The sequence below is a fragment of the Sparus aurata genome, chromosome 19 (assembly GCF_900880675.1).
Source record: "Sparus aurata chromosome 19, fSpaAur1.1, whole genome shotgun sequence".
Lineage (NCBI taxonomy): Eukaryota > Metazoa > Chordata > Actinopteri > Spariformes > Sparidae > Sparus > Sparus aurata.
Genome location: NC_044205.1, coordinates 18,416,921 through 18,437,156, shown reverse-complemented (window position 1 = coordinate 18,437,156; position 20,236 = coordinate 18,416,921). Strand labels below are relative to the sequence as shown.

The following is a 20,236-nucleotide window of genomic DNA, read 5'->3' as shown; positions in this document are numbered from 1 at the left end:
CTCGTCTAACTCTCAGCAAGAACGCGAATACGCTTACTTTCCAAAATGTCAAAGTATTCTGTGAGGCACCTATGGGCCGTCAATGTTTATAATTTGGTAATTACAATAATTTTCTGTTTGGCTCAGCACATCTGGATTCCTTGACCATAACACGAGTATTTTGCAAGCAAAGGCCATAAACACGCTCATTTAATCTGCATTCTAGACACCAGTAATTTAAGAAATTATAGGGTTTAAAGTGGTGGATATCTCAGTTCATGTGAGTGAAGTGGAGAGCAGCAGCAGCAGCAGCAGTGTATAAAAAGAGCTCAAACCTCACACTTGAAGGGTTTCTCTCCTGAGTGCTGCAGAGAGTGAACCTTCAGGGACATGCTGCGCTTGAACGACTTCCCGCAAGTCTCACAGGTGAATGGCATGTCCTTCGTATGGGCTACACACACAAACACAAACACACACACACACACACACACACACACACACACACACACACACACACACACACACACAGAGTACATGATACGTTAATGGTATTCAATACTGGGCCTCTTGATCAAAAAAGCAGCAGGAGGACAAATAAGCAAACTGTTCCCCTCCTAAAATAGCACTAAAGGAACAACACTTAGGTGTGTTTTCATTGGCTAATTACGAGGACAATGAATGTGTCTCATCTAGTAAATAAACCATTTCCCATGAAGTTTCCACATTGAAATCTCTCCTAAAGTAGGGAGGATAAATAGGACTCAATGACTTTATACAAACCCTTCCATTACCTTGAAACACAGATGTACACTGAATGAGGTAAGCCCCGTCTGGGAAATAAGATGCTTATCTCCCAAAATGTGGAAGAGGAAAGCAACACCCAAAACAAACCCTGCACAACAATCAGTGGGACGCAGAAAAGGAAGCCCAAAGTAACATACGGGAACCAAGCGACCAACCAGGACGGTTGATTTCGCCGCCACTCACCGACCATGTGCTTCCTGACATGAGCCATGGTGTAGAACTTCTTCTCACAGATCTCGCAGGAGAACTTCTTCTCGGCGTAGCCGTGGACGATCTTGTTATGCTCGTGTAGCGACCACAGCTTTTTGAAGGCCTTGCCACATGTAACACACTTGGAGGGGGAAAAAAAAATGAAAGGAAAGACGGTAAAATATAGTTATAACCACAGCTATTTTGGGTATGACATATTAAGGGGATCGTTATCTGGAACAGTTTTTACAAATACAATCCAGGTGTGTGAGCTTACAAAGACACTTGAGCGTGCACTGTACCAAAAAAGCAATTAGAGTCAGTAGATTAAAGCAGCAAATGATCTTCAAAACCACAGCAGGAGTCCAGCTGCTCGCTGCAGAGTGGGTAATAGCGGAGGTACAGAGACGCATCGGAATTCATTATTAGTGACTGCAAGTTGACTGAGATATTGACTCCGATCACAGTTAATATATTTACATGACTGCAACAGTGCGCTTCCTAATTACTCACTAGATAACACTTTAAAAATGGAAACTACTGCGATGGGACACAGCTTTGTGCTGGATGGGAGGAACGAAATATGACAAAATTGGTCACCGTGCCATAATAATGACTCAAGCAAAACAATTAGACAAACGTTAATTCCTGTATAATCATTAATACAGTAACTCAAAAATCAGATTTAGTTTCACTGATATAGACTTTTGTCTCGACGGTAGATAATGCTTAACCAAATATGAATGAACACATTAATGTGTGGTAATTCTTGTTGACTAAAAGAGTGTCTGCGAACATCTCCAACAAGCTCCACTAATCAGAGGGGATGGGGCAGCCTGTATGACTGTGTTAACAGTAAAAAGTGACCCAGATGACTGTGTCGGCATTTTTATGAGCTTCTTCCATTCAGCCAACGACAGCTGGACATTAAGTTAGGTTAGTTAAGAGATCCTTACCATCTTACAGTGTTTTGGAAATCCCAAATGTTCCCACCAGATGTTCACAACCACAGAAATATGCAATTTTAGTTGATGTTCAGACACTCAGTGACATGGTGAAATGGCTCAGGGTCTCAGTCACTCTGTAATAATGAAGTTTCATAATTTCTCCCTTGGACAGACTTATTCTGCAAGTCCTCACCCTAAGAACTTAAACTGGATCATGAATGAAGTCAAATAAAACTCAAGGTGAAGCGGTGTTTGAAGAGGGATCAGAGAAGGAGCCATGGGCCGCTGCACAGAAGCCCATCCAGAGAGGAGCATTTACAGCTTCGTCTTTAGCACTGGTAGATGCTGTTTATTCATTTAGAACAAAAACGTTAAAATAAATTATAGTTTGACCAAAAACAATCTTAACTATTTTATTTTTATTTTTATTTTTTTAAAGAAGCTTTATACTACATCACTACATACTACAACACTCCCACGACGGCTCTCTATTGGTCAACGACACAAGTTCAAAGTTGACCTCAGCATGAAAAATATGAATGAGTTTACTTCTCCTCGCCGAATTCATTGATCAGAACTTCAGTTGAGATCAATAGATATTTCTGTAAAACTTGATGGTACTGGTTGGAGAACAAAACAGGACTTTAAAAAGTAAGAAGGATGTCAGATCTCACCTGGATGCTCTTCTCACAGTCGGTCTGTTGGTGCAGCAGCAGCTCGCTCTCCAGCAGAAAGCGCTTCCCACAGTTATTGCAGATCTGCATGCGGTTGTGAGTGACGTTCATGTGTTTCTCCAGGTACCAGCGGTTGTTGAAGACGCGAGGGCATTTCTTACATGAGAAATGTTGCTTCTCCTCCAGCCTCACTTTCTGGCCCAGGCCTTCTGAGTCCAGCGTCCTCTTCCCACCCTGCCGCTGGTTGGCCAGCGTGGCCTCCGTGAGTGTCTGCCGCATGGAGGCAGTTGTACCCGCCATGGCGAAGGCTCTGGTGCCCCGACGAGGTCGATCCATCATGGCCGGCTGCTCCAAGCCTGGAATGTTCAGGGTGTTCTCCTCCTCTTCCTCGTCTTCCTCTTCATCTTCCTCCTCACTGCTCTGCCCCAGCATGTCCCCCCTCCTCAGGTCTTCATCATCCTCTTCTCCAACTGTGTCGTCATTCTCCGCCTCGTTCTCCTCATCGTCCACTGAATCCCTCTCATTGTCATGGCAGTGGCCAAAGATGGTGGCTGTCTCTGTGGCGGTCGCAGACTTGCCCTCTGATCCCTTTGACACATTAAGGGTCTGGTTGTTGAGGTTGACTTCAACAATGATCTGGTCTCTGTTGAAGGAGGCGTGGCCATCCGTGGTCTTGGACTCCTCTCCATTGCTCTCAACTTTGCACAAAGCAGCCACACCTGTGCTTGCCCCAAGCGCTGACCCATCCTCCTTCTGGTAATACTGCTTCTGCTGGGAACTCGTCTTGATGGCCTCCTCCACCCTAACAGAGAACGGGCTGCTGCCCTCCCTCTTGTACACCCTCCCCAGCTCTGACTCCTGTTTGATCTCCGGATATAGCTGGCTGGTTGGCATCGCTACTGCAGCTGGGTCACCGCTGCCTAGGCCTTCCTGGTTGGCCATATCGCTGCAGGTGGTTCTCAGCGAGTGGCTGCTGATGAGGTCGCGGCAGGAGGCTGCGATGTCGCTCATCTGAAGCAGGGTAGCGGCGTTGAGCACGTCGCGGACAGTGCGGCTGCTCACCAACAGTTTGGAGGTGTAGATGAAGTTGAGGATTTGCTGCAGGCCCTGTGAGGTCAGGGCGTCCAGCGACAGGTCCACCCGCCGCAGCTGTTTGCTTTGGGCGAAAAGAGAGTGGAAGAAAGGGCTATAGGCCGCCAGCACGCCCTTGTGGGCCGGGAAGGTGCTGTGCTGACGCACCAGAACGATGTCGACGTCACACAGGTCAGGCTGGAAGAGGCGCTGCTCGTTCAGCCTGTCCATCAAACAGGTGAAGTGCAGAGCCACATCCTCCACCAGAGAGAACTCAGCAGAGGGGAAGTCTGTGGTCTTCTCCACTATGAGCTGGGGGTAGAAGGAAAGAGAAAAGCGTTAAGATAGAAGCAAAGAAAGAAAACACTCCTGTTTAACATGACTGATGAACAAACCTGATGATCTCGACATGTGGCAGGGTGTTTTTATGTATTCTGGTCAGTGCAGCGTCGACGTGGACGAGAATCTCCTATCCTGCCGCCACCACCGCCACCACCTCCTGACACCATGAGCAACAGATACAGGAACTGACACGCGGGATGACGGGGTGCTTAAATGTGCATTCGGTTCAGCGCCTCTCTCACTCATCAGCACCAACACACACCCACCCTCTGCCTACGACCTGTTTATCCTCTCCCATCACACACTGTACCTCATGGGGGCACGAGAACCACGCACCCACCATCTCCCCTCCACCTCCACCCAGATGAGTGACGAGCGATATAGACACAACACTGGATGGTACCTCAAATCAGCCTAAATGAAGCATCAAATAAACCAAATTCAAATCTGCCTTTCCAGTTTTCTCCAACCAATAAAGGCTGCAATCCCTCGATCGTCTTGTTTTGGCACCATCTGGATAATTCCTGTTATACAAAACATACCAACCTAAAGAAAAGTTTGTGTTGACCAGATTTGTTTTTTCCACAATAAAAAAATCTTATGACACAACCAGATAAAGTGATAAGTCGGTATAACAAGAAATTTTTTTGTCAACGCTGAATGATTTCTAATAACAACGATATATAAGTGTCATGTATCAACAAAATGATCTTCTCACAACTTGAAAACGGGGCCGATGACGTCTCAAGGGGTCAGAAAAAACATACGGACATTAGAGGCTCTACAATTCAGTATCGAGCGGGAAAACTCCATCTGCTTAAGAAGATCACGGGAGAGGATCAAAAGCTGATCCACATTTAAGCTCAACTCATCCACAAATACCAAATATAACCGGACGCTGAGGGTGCTCAGTGTTATGGTGAAACGGCACGGGGTCTCAGTAACTCAGTAATAATGACATTTCATAACTCAGACTTATTCTCTTACAAGTGCAAGTCCTCACCCAAATAACTTAAACTGGATCATGAATGGAGTCAAATAAAACTCAAGGTGAAGCGGTGTTTGAAGAGGGATCAGAGAAGGAGCCATGGACCGCTGCACAGAAGCCCATCCAGAGAGGAGCATTTACAGCCTCGTCTGTGGCACTGGTAGATGCTGTTTATTCATTTAGAACAAAACGTTATAATAAATCATAGTTCTTAACAAGTTTGTTATTTAAAAAGAAAAAAAAAAAAAGAAAAGAAAAAAACCTTTATACCACATCTTTATTCATGCCTTTTTGGTTTGTTTGCTTCTGGCCAAACGCTCGTGTTCAAAATATAAAGTGCTTTTAACAACAGCTTATTTAAATCCTGTAACATTTGTGTGTGTAATGCAGTCGTTAGATTGTGCCTCTTAAGACTGCACAAAGTCACGGACTGCACGCAGGCCGCCCCGATACAAGTCAGTGAGAAATCAAAAGGTGTAACACTCAGCGCTCTGTGCAAGGTCCTCAACTTCCCAAGGTGGGTTTATTTTAGCACAGGAAGGGCAGGGTTTCGATCCAGACGGGATGTGAGTGGGGACAGAGCGGCAAACAGAGCAAACACACACACATACATACACACACAAACAGAGACACACACACACACACACGCACACACACATACACACACACACACACGCATATGCGATGTGCAACCATGCACAAATCCCCCCCCATACACACACACACACACACACACAACAAACACAAACACTGTGTCTGGTCTCTGTGAGGACCGACTGGTCGGAGAGCATTGGTATTCAGTGCCATCTCCCTCCCATTAGCCGGCTCTCTCAGCACACCCACTCACTACACCGTCCCCGAGGAACGGGGAATTATGCACAAGACAAAACATGTCGGGAGAAATAATTAGGGAAACCATGCCGAATAAATACTAACTACCCCTCCAAACAATTAATGGGATTTATCATTCTAGGCATCTCCTGATGGCAGAACAGGACAAGTATTGATACGAGCCTCGTTGTGGCCCACAAGCTTTGCTGGAGATGATGTAGCTGTGAGTCGTGATTACATTTCTGCATCTCTTAGTTGTCGGTATTTACAGATGATAGTGCAGGACAAGGGACGGGAAATACAATAAGAGAGAGAGAGAGAGAAAAGAGGCAAGTGATTAAATTATCAATTTGATTCGGGACAACATCCTTTATGGTATTCATGTAAAGCTCTGTGGTGAATTAGTACGAATCGTGCTTTAAAGACTGTTCATTGTTCTTTACATTGAGAACAGTTCTTTCCTATTACTCCGCCGCCCAATACTTTCCCTGTAAGATCAATGAAAATGACTTTTCATTGTTCAGACTGGAAAATGGATTTGCATTTAGGCCTAACCTTGAAAATGTGGCCCGTTTGAAGAATTCAATTATGGAGTGTTAGATTTATTCATAGTTTTGAGCTACTAAATTAGACTCCAAGCCAGAGAGGAGTGGAGATCGGGTTATCTCTCTTCGTGCAAGGCTACAGACATCGCCCAAGGGCAAAACGCTGCAGCCTTAATCAGATCAAGTATAAGTTGCAGACTGGAAGTTATGCTCCTTTAGCGATAACGATCGGCGTCATCTTCTGGGATTCAAATAGGACAACGCAGTCATGGATTAAATCCTACAGGACGAACATCCATGGATTCAATACATCAATGGCCTGTGGTTAAAAATGAAGGAACCGGCAGTAACTTTAAAGGGTCATTGTAGTATTCTCATGATATTACACTTCACTGCTTCACTCACTTCAATCATTAGTGGAACTGAAAATATTTTACCATTTTCACAGGTGAGGCAGGACTCCAAATGAGTTCCCAAATGATTTCACTCCTGTACCACAGTAGCATGAGGCTAAAGGGGGGGCGCTAACTGACGTTTACCAAGGTGGCTTATCTAGCAAACGTTAGCTAGCTGCTAGGTTGCAAGCTAATAAAGTTCATCCGTCTAAACGATGCCGACTTACTCTTCTGAAAATGAAAACTGTACCAAACATGTTATTTATTTCACGTTCTCTACAGAATAGTGAATGACGTGCTTGCAAAAAAAAAATCTTTTCGTGACCTCAAAATCCTCAATTCATATTCAAAATGTGAAGATGTCAAGATGCTGTAAAAGTTTATCAGTGCTCTGCTGCGCCGAGTGACGGAGGGCTCTCGATCAGCGAGTGATTGCTTTATTCTCTTCCAAACAGATGGTTTTAAAAGCTTCAATCCAATTGCAAATTGTTGTATTTCCCATGCAGCTGCTGTGTCTGTCACGGCGTGCAATAGAGATGAAGCCGTCTTGTCACATTTCATCACACACTGTCGCCAAACAAATTGAGTGAGTACCCTGCATTTACAAACCGCATCCAACTCCCTCCATCTTTCTCTGTCATTATCTCTCGCCCCTCCTCGCTCCGCCTCCCCCTCCCTTTTTCTTGGAAATGTCAGGGAGAGCGCTTGTTTGCCGTCATTAGAGGAAGCGCCACCTTTAACCAGCCTCTCAGTCAGATGTCTCCACAATACATTATTCATATTTGGCCTGACCTGTGACAAACACGCGGCAGGGGGGATTACTGACGCACCCAACAAGAGGTGTCATTTAAACAGGTTTCAATCGAAAGCTCTGCGCACCCTTTGTGCACTCATCTGCTAAACGCATCATGTGAAGGGATCCTTTTTCCGTTTCACAAGGCAGGGTGCGTGTGTTCTAATCCTATAATAGTGTTATTTATTTGCATTTTTTGTGCACTGTGTGTTACAGAAATTCCTAATAAATTAGTGTAAGGAGCAAGCAAAGTCAGGGTCCAAAGAGGGGAGGGCGGGGCGGTCAGACGGGTCATACCGGGTGTTTTCTCTGCGAGGTGTGTCGTGTGCGACCAAGAGTCTCTTTTTTTTAGCGTTTCTTTTTTTTTTTTAAGTTTAACACACCGACCAAGCAGGAAGTGAGAAAAGTGTTGTTACAGTTACACGACAAACAGTATTTATAAGCTTTAGTGCAGTTACTAAAAGCAAAAGCTGTCAATTATGCGAGGTATTTTTTTTTTTACCACTTGCTGAGAAACCACAAGGTCCATTTAGTCGATGTTTCAGAGCTTTTGACCACCAGACATGCTCCTCATCCGTTAAGAGTTTGCCTGGTTCTCATGGAACTGCAGATATTCATATTTCCATTTTTATGAGAACGTTCAGAACTTGAAAAGTCGATTTTTGACCTCAGCAGCCGTTCTGGAGCTTTCCTTCAGGTAACATGGTCTTCAGCAGCCGCTTCCACCACTGATCCAACCTGATTGCATTTAGAGGGACGATGCATATTTTTCACAGCTTTTTTTCTTTTTAAATTGACAATGATTGGCCTGATGGATGCACTCCATTAAAGAGATTAAAGGTCATGATTGACGAAAAAAAAAAAAAAAAAAAACATCGAGCTCTCCCATTGTTGAACTGATCTAATGGGTTTTTCCAATAAGTGTGTGTCAGACCACAACTTTGCCCAAGTTCGGAAGGTTGTTGCATTTCGGGGAGATAATCAGGCGTTTAATCAACATCAGCCTGATGGAAATGCTTTCATTAGAACTCTAAGTTTTTAACTTTGAAACTACTTTACCACTAATGCACTTTTGATGGCGCTGTGATAGATGATGCGCAGGATTACTGCCCGGCCCGTGAGGAGCCTGCATCATTCATGAGAAAAAGAAATAATTAACTATTTGTTGCTTAAGTTATGTTCAGTGATGCTCAGAACTCACTGTGTCAACCAGGGAAAAAGTGTTTTTCGTGAAGTAACCACTGAATCCTGCATTTGGCACGGGCCCCGACTACTGGACCTGAGCCAGACGGAGCCCGAGAATGAAATCTCTCTTTCTAAATTGACTTTACTGGTGAGAATGACCTTTCTCTCCCACACCTTTGCACTGGACGGCCCGCACAGATTTATTACTCTGTAAAGTCTGAATCTCTGCCATTGTGCAGCTCAGCTACGGACTGAGGATGTGCTGTGACCAGAGCTGCCTTTTTAAAAAGTTCCCTCTTCTGTTAACCTTAATTATTGAGGCCGATCTGTAAAACCGGCCGCCTGTAACTGCAGCACGCTTGAATATCAGATAGTCGCCTGAATAAAACGGATCATCCTAAATGTTCATCCTTTTCCCTTAAAACGTTACCGTGTTACAACTCTTCGGCACACAGCACGTATGTTGGCAGATTTACGAGCAGGGAATTAAACCACATCTACCTTGACTGTCTTGTTTGCTCGCCGACCAGCGAGCAGACTGAGCCATTAGCGGGGGCCAATGTCAGAGCACAGCACAGAGTCATGGACACATCAATAGTGCGAGGGAGGGCAGGTTGTATTCAGGCAGGAGGGAGTCCCGGGGGGGGGGGGGAAACACTGCAGGGGTTAAAGCTTTCTCTCTGTCTGCACACGGACAGCTCAGACTGAACTCCTCTCACATCACCTCCTTTATCTTTTCTCAACCAGCTCCAGTTTGTCCAAGGCATATAACGACCACATTAACGTCTGCGTAATCCAAGTCTCGAGAAGCCGCAAGATCCCGGATTGATTCGACGTCATTGACACCCTTGATTTGTGGTCGGGCTTGTGCACCCACTTTAGACAAGGTGCACACAAACACTTTTAAACGTACCAGCAATAGTGAAGACCCTGGCTTTAACAAGGGTTGTCATATCATCTTATCACATCAATTTAGGCCTCAGGAGACCTGGCCGCTATTCCCATGGCCAGGAATATACATTTGACCTCATCTGTTAGTATAGCTCAATATATTTCAGAGTTTATTTTCCTTTTTGACAAATCTGTTGATAAATCATCTGACTAATCAATGAAATGTCTTTTGTACTTTAATTCATCAGTCAATAGTTGCTTTATTCATTCATCTGGACGACAACTGACATCGCTTAGCTGATGAGCGATGTTCAGTAGAAGATACATTTAACTAATGATTAAATATTTAAAGCATTTTTGAGGGTTCCAGCTTTTTAGACGTCAGGATTTCTGTCCTTGTCTCACATTATAATAAACCAAATACTTCAGGGGTTTTTGGGAAAACCAGAAACTCAATTCGAGCAACCCTAATATAGACAACAGAGTTACAGTAGGTTTGACCTTAGTCATATAATTAGCTTAGCATAAAGATTAGACACAGGGCGATTGGTTTGATTGGTTATTGCTTACAGTAATTCAATTTTCCACACTGTGTTGTGAAGCAGTTCTCTCAGCGCGATCTGACTTCCATGAATCTCACCACAGACTGCTCATTAAATTAACTTATACATAAGTGCTACCAGCCAAATGTGAAACTGTCCATATGCACGATGCTGCCTGGGTAAATGACCACTGGGAACAAAAAAGAGATCACCCGTCATGAAGACAGCAACCCCATGATCTCATGCCTCGGCCCCCTTGTCACCCCGGTGGGGAGGCGGGGGCTCTGCCACTTCCACCAACGAACAACTTCAACCTACAGTAAAAGAGCACACTCAGCAGCACTCCTCACAACAAGGCCTCCTGCTGAGGGGCCCGGCGCAGGGCCTCGACGTGACTGACACCCGGAGGAAGGCGAGTGGGCACTGTGTCAGGCCTCATCTCACTCACTGGCATGGAGATGGTAGGAGAGCAGCGCCCTCCCCTCCGCACACATACACTCAGATCCCTGAGTCATCATCGGTGCAGACGCGAGTTAAAGCATGACAGGCTCGAATACAAACTCTCCACAAGGAGATCGGCCGGATACAGCGGCAAGTTTGGCCTCAGAGTAACGTCAGAGCGCTCTTTGCGTGGTGGGAAATGTGTCAGGTGACGCGTAAACACAACCAAACGGAACGGGACAAGGGCATGTCATTTCTGCCGGAGTCCAATCAGACAGCCATTAAAAAGTCATCAGGGTAATGACTGACGCGGTGTCCTCTGTGTGCTCACCAGACCTTCCCTGCTGCTGACGCTGAGAACGACAGATAGGTTTAGTCCCAGAGAAGCTGAGGCAGACAAGTGAATTCTGATTCTCTGGGTGAGAATCATGGCATGGCCTAATCCTCGGGGTGTTATCTGTCGGTCTCGGATTCAGACTCTGCATAACTGGCATGGACGGAGAGCAGTCTGCCAAGTTGTCTCCCTGCTTCCAGTGTTTGTGTCTCCTCATGGATGGATTAGTTAGACTGCTGGGTACAAGCCGAGGGGGCCCAAAGCCTCACGGGGCCCCTGGGCCAAAGCCCCCCGTTTACTAAAGCAAGCTTCAACAACATGTGTTTAGGATACAAATGAAATGACAGAGATACAAAATTACATAAAGGTGCGAAATAGTATAAATGTGCAAAATAGTACAAAGAGATGCAAAAACACCCATTAACGCTTGCAAAATGAAAACAATTCAAAACACAGACATGCAAATCGACTCCAAAAGCGTTTTTAAAAAAAAAAAAAAAGACAACAATGAAACACAAAGCAACCAAGAAGAGATGCGAAGCAATCACAAAGAAACACAAAACAACTACATAGAAACAAAACCACAAAAAGAAACAAAACGACCCCAAAAGAAGTGAAAAAGACACCAATGAAACACAAAGCAACCTGTAAGAGATGCAGCGTAACAACCAAAGAGGAACCAAACAACCACAGAAAACAAAATACAAAATTACAGACGCGAAACGACCACGGAGATGCAAAATGACCTTGAAATAGGTGAAAAAAATAACGAAACACAAAGCAATCACTAGAAGACGCACAACAACCACAATACAGACAAAATGACCACAAAGAGACACAAAACGATCATGAGACGCAAAACATGACGCCATGTAAAAACAAAGACAGCGACCACAAAGAGAAACAAAATGACTGCAGAAGCGGTGAAAATAAGACAGCGAAACACAAAGCAACCACACAAAGAGACGAACATCCAAAGAGAGATGCTAAGTAACAAAAGAAGTCAAAAAACAACGAGCGACAGTCTTTCAGCATGAACGTCTTGCACTCATCTAGGGGGAACGGGGGCCTTTTGCATGTCTGTGCCCAAGGGCCACTTGTCCCATAATCCGTCCATGTGTCTAGTGGAAGATTTCTCCTCTGCCTGCAGCCTGCTCGCCCTCCTCTCCTCTCTAAATCCAATCAGCACAGAGACCCAGCTCTGACCTTGAGGTAGAAAGAGCATATACAGTAGCGGATGCGCGGGCACATCCACACGCCCGCAACCTCGGACACCTATGCACGAATACCTGCATCGTAATCCTGCATTTTTGCCGCCGTCAGTAAACAGAAGATAACGAAATTTGGGCATATGTGATGACGCCGCTGATGCGTGCAGAGGGTTGTAAAAAGGGAGGATGTAACTGTGTAACTGGACTCACATCATCCTGTTATCAAACACGGTGCTCCCGCAGCAGACGAGCCAGATTGGTAATAGCACAAGTGACAAGGTCTCACTTTTAACAAGCCCCGCGGTGATCATTACAGCACTATGATAAAAAATGCTAATAAAAATCAATGCTCAATGACTGGGTGGAGGGTGGGGGGACTTTGAGGGCACAGCGGCAGGTGGCAGCGCGCTCACTGCTGAGGTCACACGCGGCACGGTCGCACGCACTGCCATATTAAAGTGGAGTTTAATACTCACCGGGATGGGACTGTTTATCGGATAATAATGGTATTAGGGCTGATAGTTACACCTTGTGGTATTAGGCTATGGGACTATATAATCCAGTAAATGGTGGTGCATGTAATGCTGATTGGTGGAAAATAAGCAGTTCATAAAAAAGCTGTTTTATCAGAAACTCTGGGAAATCGAAATTTAAAGAGCGCTTATGATTTAAATAAGTTTTGCAAACAAATAAAACCCTCAAACGGTCTCTGATTCCACCCTTTCTCATGTGAGGATTTGCTGAATTTCTCTAATCTATGTGATGGTAAACTGAATATATTTGGGTTTTAGAAAGTCAGTTGGACAGACCAAGAGGTCCACTGGCTCCCACATAAACACTGGACGAAAATTAGCATTCATATTGATCAATAAAAGTCCAGTGTTTACTCTTCTTATGGCTCTGTTTGGGTCTCCACCAACCCCTGGGCCGCAAAGATCGTCATTTTATTCACAAGTCGTTAACTGGACTGTCGGTAGGTTGGTGCTTGGCAAAATAATTAATTCTAGTATTGTTCGGGCTCTACAGTACAGTGGGTTTTAGAAATGAAAAGAACCATCACTGGCACTGAACGATGGCATTTTATATAAATTGTACAGTGGGGAATTGTTCAATATGAACATAATTCCCAGGATACTGGGATAGGTTGGGATAACTGGACTTCTGTCCCATCGATTTTGACAATTGTTTTGAAATACGTCTTTCATAAGTCCCAAGTTCGATGCTGAAGCATCATAGTATCACTCTTACGGATGGGACAACGTGTTATTTTATCACGGTTCAGGATAAAAAAAACACTCTGGACAAGTTGATTGTGGTGAATTTCCTTCACCAGGATAACCGAGAATATATGTTATATGACTTAAAACACTGACGGCGGACATACGGTCCTGTAATTTCCTGATTTATTTTGCCACTGTGATGTTATCTGTGATGTGAAAAATATATGATCCTTAAACTAAATGTAAGCTGAACTGACTGACGTTTGTGCCACTTTAAGGGTTTTAAGCATATTCTATCATCTAGATGATATTATGAATTGCAATTATTTTGAGATAATCGCTACATGAGGTTGTCGAATCGTCCCATCCCTCGTCCCTTAAATGAGGACAATGATAATAATACAAATTAATCTGAAGTTTTTTATGAACATTTAACAGTGTAAAGGAAGAATCAGTCAAACAAACTCTATACAATTAAAAAAGGGCTCAACACATGAAAACTGAACGATGTTTGAGGTGAAGTGTACGGCAGAACCATTTCAGATATTGCAAAAGGCAAATCCTAAATTACTTCAGAAATGTGCTGCTGGTTATTCAGTTCTCGCTTTCCACTACTTTAGCTAATTATTTTATTCCCTCCAGCCCATTAAAACATTTAACTTTCTTAACCACAGCATTCACTGCTGGCTGCAATTAATAAAGACAATATTATCAGCGTTGGTGCTGCTCTAATCCGAGACATCCAATCTCCCCCTCCACACTGTGGGCTTCTCCCTGTCCTAATCTAGCAGTTCGGACTGGCCCCGGCCCCGGCCATGCCCCGGTGGAGCTCCACCAGCTTTCACCATAAGATTTAAATACATTTCCATCTATATGTTAATGCAACCACAGGTGACAAGCCAATCTACAACTGATACGCGTTTACCCGAGCATGAAATTGGGATGCACAAACAAAAATAAGGATGAGAACAGCATGAGCAGCATCTTGGTGACGTACAGTATATTAAAATTTGACAGCGTGAGCAGGATTGCCTCAGCTGCATGATTTGCAAAAGTCCTTGTGCTTTGAACAAACCGGACAACAGCGTTTTATCACTTTTTGTAAAAAGCCGGGGACAGTGTGTGAGTGTGTGTGTGTGTGTGTGTGTGTGTGCGCGTCGCCCAATCAGAAGTGATGTTGAAAGAAGACATCAACCGGCGGTCGTCTGGAGTTGAGATGACTCTGACGAGCGGTTGGATAATCAAAGGAGCTGCCTGGAGGCGGGTGTAAGGGGGTGGCGGCGATGAGGTTAGAGCGTCCGCACTGAAGCTCTGCCAGGAAGTTTGTGTCTGGGCCAATGAGCTCGGAGAGGAAGCGCTGAGTCAGGAAGCCTGGCCAAGAGAGAGGCCCGTGGTGCTGGCATCTCCTCCTCACACACACGTTACAACGCTTCACACACCACCGCTCTGCTGGAGTCATAACACACTGTTCCCAGGGCCAGGCCCCTTACACGCATGTGCACAACACCGGGGCGCACACACCCGCCCCGCTGTGCGTGCATTCATCAGTAAACACAGGGATGTGTCGCCAAATACCTGTGGCACAATAAAGTGTGGTGGGTTGCAAAAACAAGAGATATTTATATTTGTGAGACGCGAGCAACGGCATCGTGGTCAAGTTAGCGACTGAATCTCATCCAAACGTGACACAAAGAGTGAAAGATGCACCTTTGAAGGGGAATATTAGAGACGAACGATCACTGATGTGCGGCAGCGAGCAGGTGCAGACATACCCGAGGGCTATTACACAGGATGAAACTGTGATATCTTCATTATCTCTTTCATAACATGACACACAGAGAGAAGAGGCGAACACAAGACTCTAAAGAGCTGCTTATCAGAGGAATCTCTCTAGTGTGGCAATACTGTGTGTGTGAGTGTGTGTGTGTGTGTGTGTGTGTGTGTGCGTGTAGGCAGTTGATATGTTTGATGAGAAGGTCAGAGAGGACGGAGAGGGAAAAGAGGTAGAGGAGGAGCATCGTCTTTCTATGGCCACAACCAATCAATTGACGACAGAGGAACAGTGAATATGAGCTTAAAGGGACAGTTCACCCCAAGATCATAAATAATTATTCTCCCTCTTACCTGTCACGCTATTTATCCATCTAGGTTGTTTTGGCATGAGCTGTCGAGTTTTGGCGATATCGGCCGTTGACATGTCTGCCTTCTGGCCTCTAAAAATATGGCGGGCATAGATGGTGCTCAGCTGCAATGTTTCCTTTCCAGGTTACTGAAGGTGATCCGTGGACCTTGTTGTGAGATCACGTGGAAACTTATTTTCCTTCAACTACATCGTGTCGCAGTGCAGAAGGAGCATGGCAGGATGTAAACGTTACTGACGTCCTCTCCGCCCCGGCTGAGCTGTGATGTCAGCTAGCCAAGTTAGTTAGCTCAGTTAGCTATCCCCTCTTCCATGAAGCGTCTCAGAACAAGGTCTGCGGATTAGTTTGAGTAACTGGGTCGTGATAGGGCGCTTTCAGTGCCACAAGCTGAGTGCCACCAAGACAATCCAGATGGATTAATAGCGCTACACGAGAGAGGAAACATATATATTATTTTTTAAATTTTGTGATGAACTGTCCTTTTATAAAGGAATGGTGACAGTTTGGGTAACGTGTTGACTCGCTTTCTGGAGGAGAGTCAGATAAGATAACATTAAATACATAGCTACAGAGAGTTAGCATAGCTTAGCGAAAAGAACTGGGGGTTAAGATAACGTCAACAAAATCCACCTACCAGCAACGTGCTGCTTTATGATGCACCTTTGTGACTATTTCTTGACCCGGAGCTGTAACCACAAGGAGTTGTCCGAAACGTCACCATAAACTAGCAAACTGTTTTTACCTATTCTTCATTAAATACGCTGTAAGTGCTTAATTAGTGAGCTTTGGTGGCCATGTTGTCACCTTCTCCACTAAGCTAGCTAGCTAGCTTATTCCCTCTGATTCCAGTCATTATACAATGCTAAGCTAACCAGCTGCTAGCTGTAGCTCCTTATTTAATGTGCTGTAACAACAGCGTCTTCTGTCTTCTTATTCAAAGTCCTGCAAGAAATTGAATAACAAATCGTATAACATCATAACAATGGAAACGTTTAGTTCAAGGTTTTTTTGATTTTTCAAGCTGTGCATCTTTTCTTTCAACTAAAAATAGATGCCCTTCCTGTTTGACGTGAAACAAATGTTTGTGATGACTATCAGATCAAGGATCAACACTTTCCTTGGTTGGCAAATCGCTGCTTTAAAGCTCCTCCTAAGTCTCTCTCTCTGGCCTGAATTCAGCTAAAAGCTATAAGAACTCTTAAGACAAAGCCCTTTTCTGCAAAAAACTCTTAATATCCTTAAATGTCTGACAATGAACGGCTAATAGAAATCCTCATATCAAGCCGTACAAAAAGAAAAAAGCTGTTTGGTCTTTTTGATAACGAGGTTCAAAGTCTTTTTTTTTTTTTAAATAATGCCACAGGGGTTAAATAACTGTTTACTGCAGATGAAGAGACGGCGAGGCTGGCTGGCACCGCTGGGAGACATTAAAAAAAAGAGGATTTATTTTATAAGAGTAAAAAAACAAAACACATACTTACCTCAAACAAACTTGTGCCATTTTAACCATCAAGAACAAAAGAAACCTTACATAAGCCCAGGGAGGTTGACCTTGCTCTCTTCAGCCTTGTCCACTGTTCTTAATCTCAGGGGCATAAATTAGCAGCACCTACAGTACGCTCCGAGTTTCCAAGGAGAGCGGCCTCCTACCAGGGGCCAAAGATGTCTGCTGGAGTTTGTTGCCCGGGCTCGGGAATGGCTGCACTTGTCACAAGGACTAAAGACAGTTTCCTCGCTCAGCACCCAGAGACAGTGAAGCCTCAAAGTCAAGGGTGGGCAGGAATGCCCTGAATAGGCGGTTACGTAAAACTCACAGCACCCTGCGAGGATAGAGAAGGAGCTACTCAGGAACCTGACAATGCTCGCTGAAATTAAACAGTGTCAGGCAGCGCAAAGTGCACAGTATGAGCACGTGTGCGCGGAACTGAGGGAGATTCACATTTTCACAAATCCACAATTCAGAGAGAAACAAAAATAGTCTATTATTAATAATTCCTACGAGGGCACGGAGACAATGGACCTCCGGGCACAGACATGTAGAAGGCCCCTAAACCATCCTGCACCGGAGCAAGAGACACAAATACGACGACAGACAATGTGACCGATGTGATTGTGTCATTTTTAGTTGTTTTATGTCTCTTTTTTAGTTTGTTTGTGTGGATGTTTGTCTCTTTGTAGTCATTTTGTCTCTTTGTAGTTTGTCTTTGTAGTTGTTTTGTATCTTTGTGGCCGTTTTTGTCTCTTTGTAGTTTGTCTTTGTAGTTGTTTTGTCTCTTTGTGGTCGGGGTACTTCCCTCTCTAGTCACTTTGTATCCACTTATTCCTAATTCTTCGTCTCTTTGAAGTCGCTTTGTGTTTTAATGTCATTCGTTTTGCATCGATTGTTTCTGATTTCGGATCTGTTTGTAGTTTTGTGTCTCTTTTTAGCTGCTTTTGTTTACTTTTGATTATTTAGCATTTTTGTGGTCATTTTGTGTTCCTCTCTTCTCTACGCTGTCGTTTTTGCATCTCTTTAATTTTTTCTCTTTGCAGCCGTACCTGTTGTTTTTGTGTCTCCTTGTGCCGTTTTGCATCAATCCTTGTCCATTTTGTAGTTTTGTGCCTATCTTAACTTATTTAGCATCCTGTTTCTATCATTTTGTGTGTCTTTGTAGTTGTTGTGCGTCTGCGATAGATTTTTTATTTCTTTGTAGACATAATGCATCGATTTCGAGTCATTTTAAAGGGCCTTTGTGGTTGCGCCGCATCTTTTTTTTCTGTCTCTTTGTAGTCGTTTTATTGGCTGCCCAACACAAATCGTTAACTTCTTGTAAATAGTCACTTCATAATGAGGCTTTGGTCCAAGGGCCCTTTGACCCCTTGAGCCTCTGGACCTGTGCCCGGTACGCCTGCCCACTCACGAATAAGCAAGTTTAGGTCAGGTGAGGGCTATTGATAAAAAAAAAGACAAAATTGGCAGGGACTAATCCTCTTCTGATGTCAACAAAGTAATTGCAGAACCCGATCTGGGGCATGTTTACCAAAAAACAGTCTAAAGGATACAGTATCTCTGATCGCTCGCACGGAGCATCCGCCAAGGACACTTTGCAATTTGTTCATCACAGCTTATTCTCGTACACGCACAACAAACAAAAAGGAAGAAAAACAGCAATATGAAAGAAAAACCCTCCCCCTCCCTCCCTCTCTCTCTCTGCTGCTCCCACCAGAAGCCACCCAGCGAGCACCAGGGCTAACCCTGCTGACCTGACCCAGATATTAACCCAAGCCTCCAGATGTGAACGCGCGCTGGGATTACTCCACCACTGCATCAGGCTCCACATGCTTTCCTAATGAGGCATCCTAAAATGACCCTGGAGACAGAGCCGACTGTCTGCCTCGCTATCTGCCTCTATTCCCACAACTCGTGCAATCATCTCCACGTCTGCTCACATGATAAAAACACACCACGGCTGGGAAATGCAAAAGCTATGCACGGCCACAGACAGGGTGAAGAGAGTGACCCCCATGTATGCATCGGGCAAGACACCATGCAGTAAAAATATGACTGCTGAGCGTTTTTTTTTTATTTTTTATTCTGCTTTCTGTCACAAGACCAGAGTGAAGTAAATTAAGTTATCAGGACCATGCTGGGTGACATCTCCTCCTTCTCGAGCACCCTAAGGAGGACTCTCCTGATGCATGCATGAATGTCAAAGCCTGGCAAACTTGTCCTGCACTGGCTGCTGGAGGAGAATGAAGAAGAAGAAGAAGAAGAAGAAGAAGAAGAAGAAGAAGAAGAAGAAGAAGAAGAAGAAGAAGAAGAAGAAGAAGAAGAAGGGCCAGCTTAGGTTGATTTCACTCTCATCCTGTGCGCATTTGCACCCGTCGCGACCTGGAAGCCCTGACACGAAAGAATTTAACTCCTTCTCCGCATCAATGTAGCTATTGTAGCCGTCGCATTCTTTCAGGCGGCTTCGATTTCCAACTTGTGCAATGTCGGCAAGTTACAAACTTCACCGCGGAGGGAAACAAAGCACCTAAAAAACCCCCTCCGTGTGTGACAGCCGGCCGGGGGCCCGGGGGCGCATAAAAACGAGGCGCAAGTGTGGCAAGTTTGATCGGCCTGCTAAGTAGCTCCAAATTTTTTTTATTTTTTTTTGCAAGAGAGATCAAACAGGGACAGAGAGAGAGAGGGAGAGAGAGGAGGAAAAAAAATAAACAAAAAATGCAGCGCTCCTCTGTAGCCTACCATTTTGATCCAGCGTTTCGAGGCTCGAAGGAGTCCCAGAATAACTCCCCTCGCACCAGTTTCCCCTTCGCCATGAAAAAGACCGTCCGATTGTCACATTTCTTCAGCTTTTGCCTTATCCTCAATCTTTTTTCCCCCCCGTGCTGCTGTAGCATACAGACAGACAAAAAATGCAGAGGCTGCTTTTGCAGAAGGAATTGGTGATTGGAGCTCGGGGATCATATGGGCTTTTTGTCAGACGTTTTTAAAGGGACACGGTACTGTTTAAACGTGGAGTTGCGAGACGGCGCATTTCTTTGGGTTTTTTTCTTTTCTTTTTTTTTGTGTGTGTGTCTTCATCCTGGCGTGAACAGGGGGGGACCGGTAAGGACATCCAACCATATGGCGCAAAAAAAAAAAAAAAAAAAAACCTGGCTGCTTCCTCTCACTGTGCGCTCCTTGCAGCCGCGTGACGTCACGCGGCCAGACAGATGCAAAGGTCGGGG

At 44.7% G+C, this 20,236-nt stretch overlaps 1 protein-coding gene across 1 annotated transcript in view; it reads right to left on the bottom strand.

The window, feature by feature from the left end:
- zbtb47b (zinc finger and BTB domain containing 47b) overlaps positions 1 to 20,035 on the bottom strand; it is a 28,383-nt gene extending 8,348 nt beyond the window's left edge. Inside the window, exons 1-4 of the mRNA XM_030397492.1 lie at positions 19,752 to 20,035; positions 2,594 to 3,976; positions 967 to 1,114; positions 315 to 430 (exon numbers count right to left, since the gene is read on the bottom strand). Of these exons, the coding sequence (XP_030253352.1) occupies positions 315 to 430; positions 967 to 1,114; positions 2,594 to 3,976; positions 19,752 to 19,754 (1,650 nt within the window). The 5' untranslated portion in view covers positions 19,755 to 20,035. The remainder of the gene's footprint in view (positions 1 to 314; positions 431 to 966; positions 1,115 to 2,593; positions 3,977 to 19,751) is intronic.
- Positions 20,036 to 20,236: the final 201 nt, after the last annotated feature.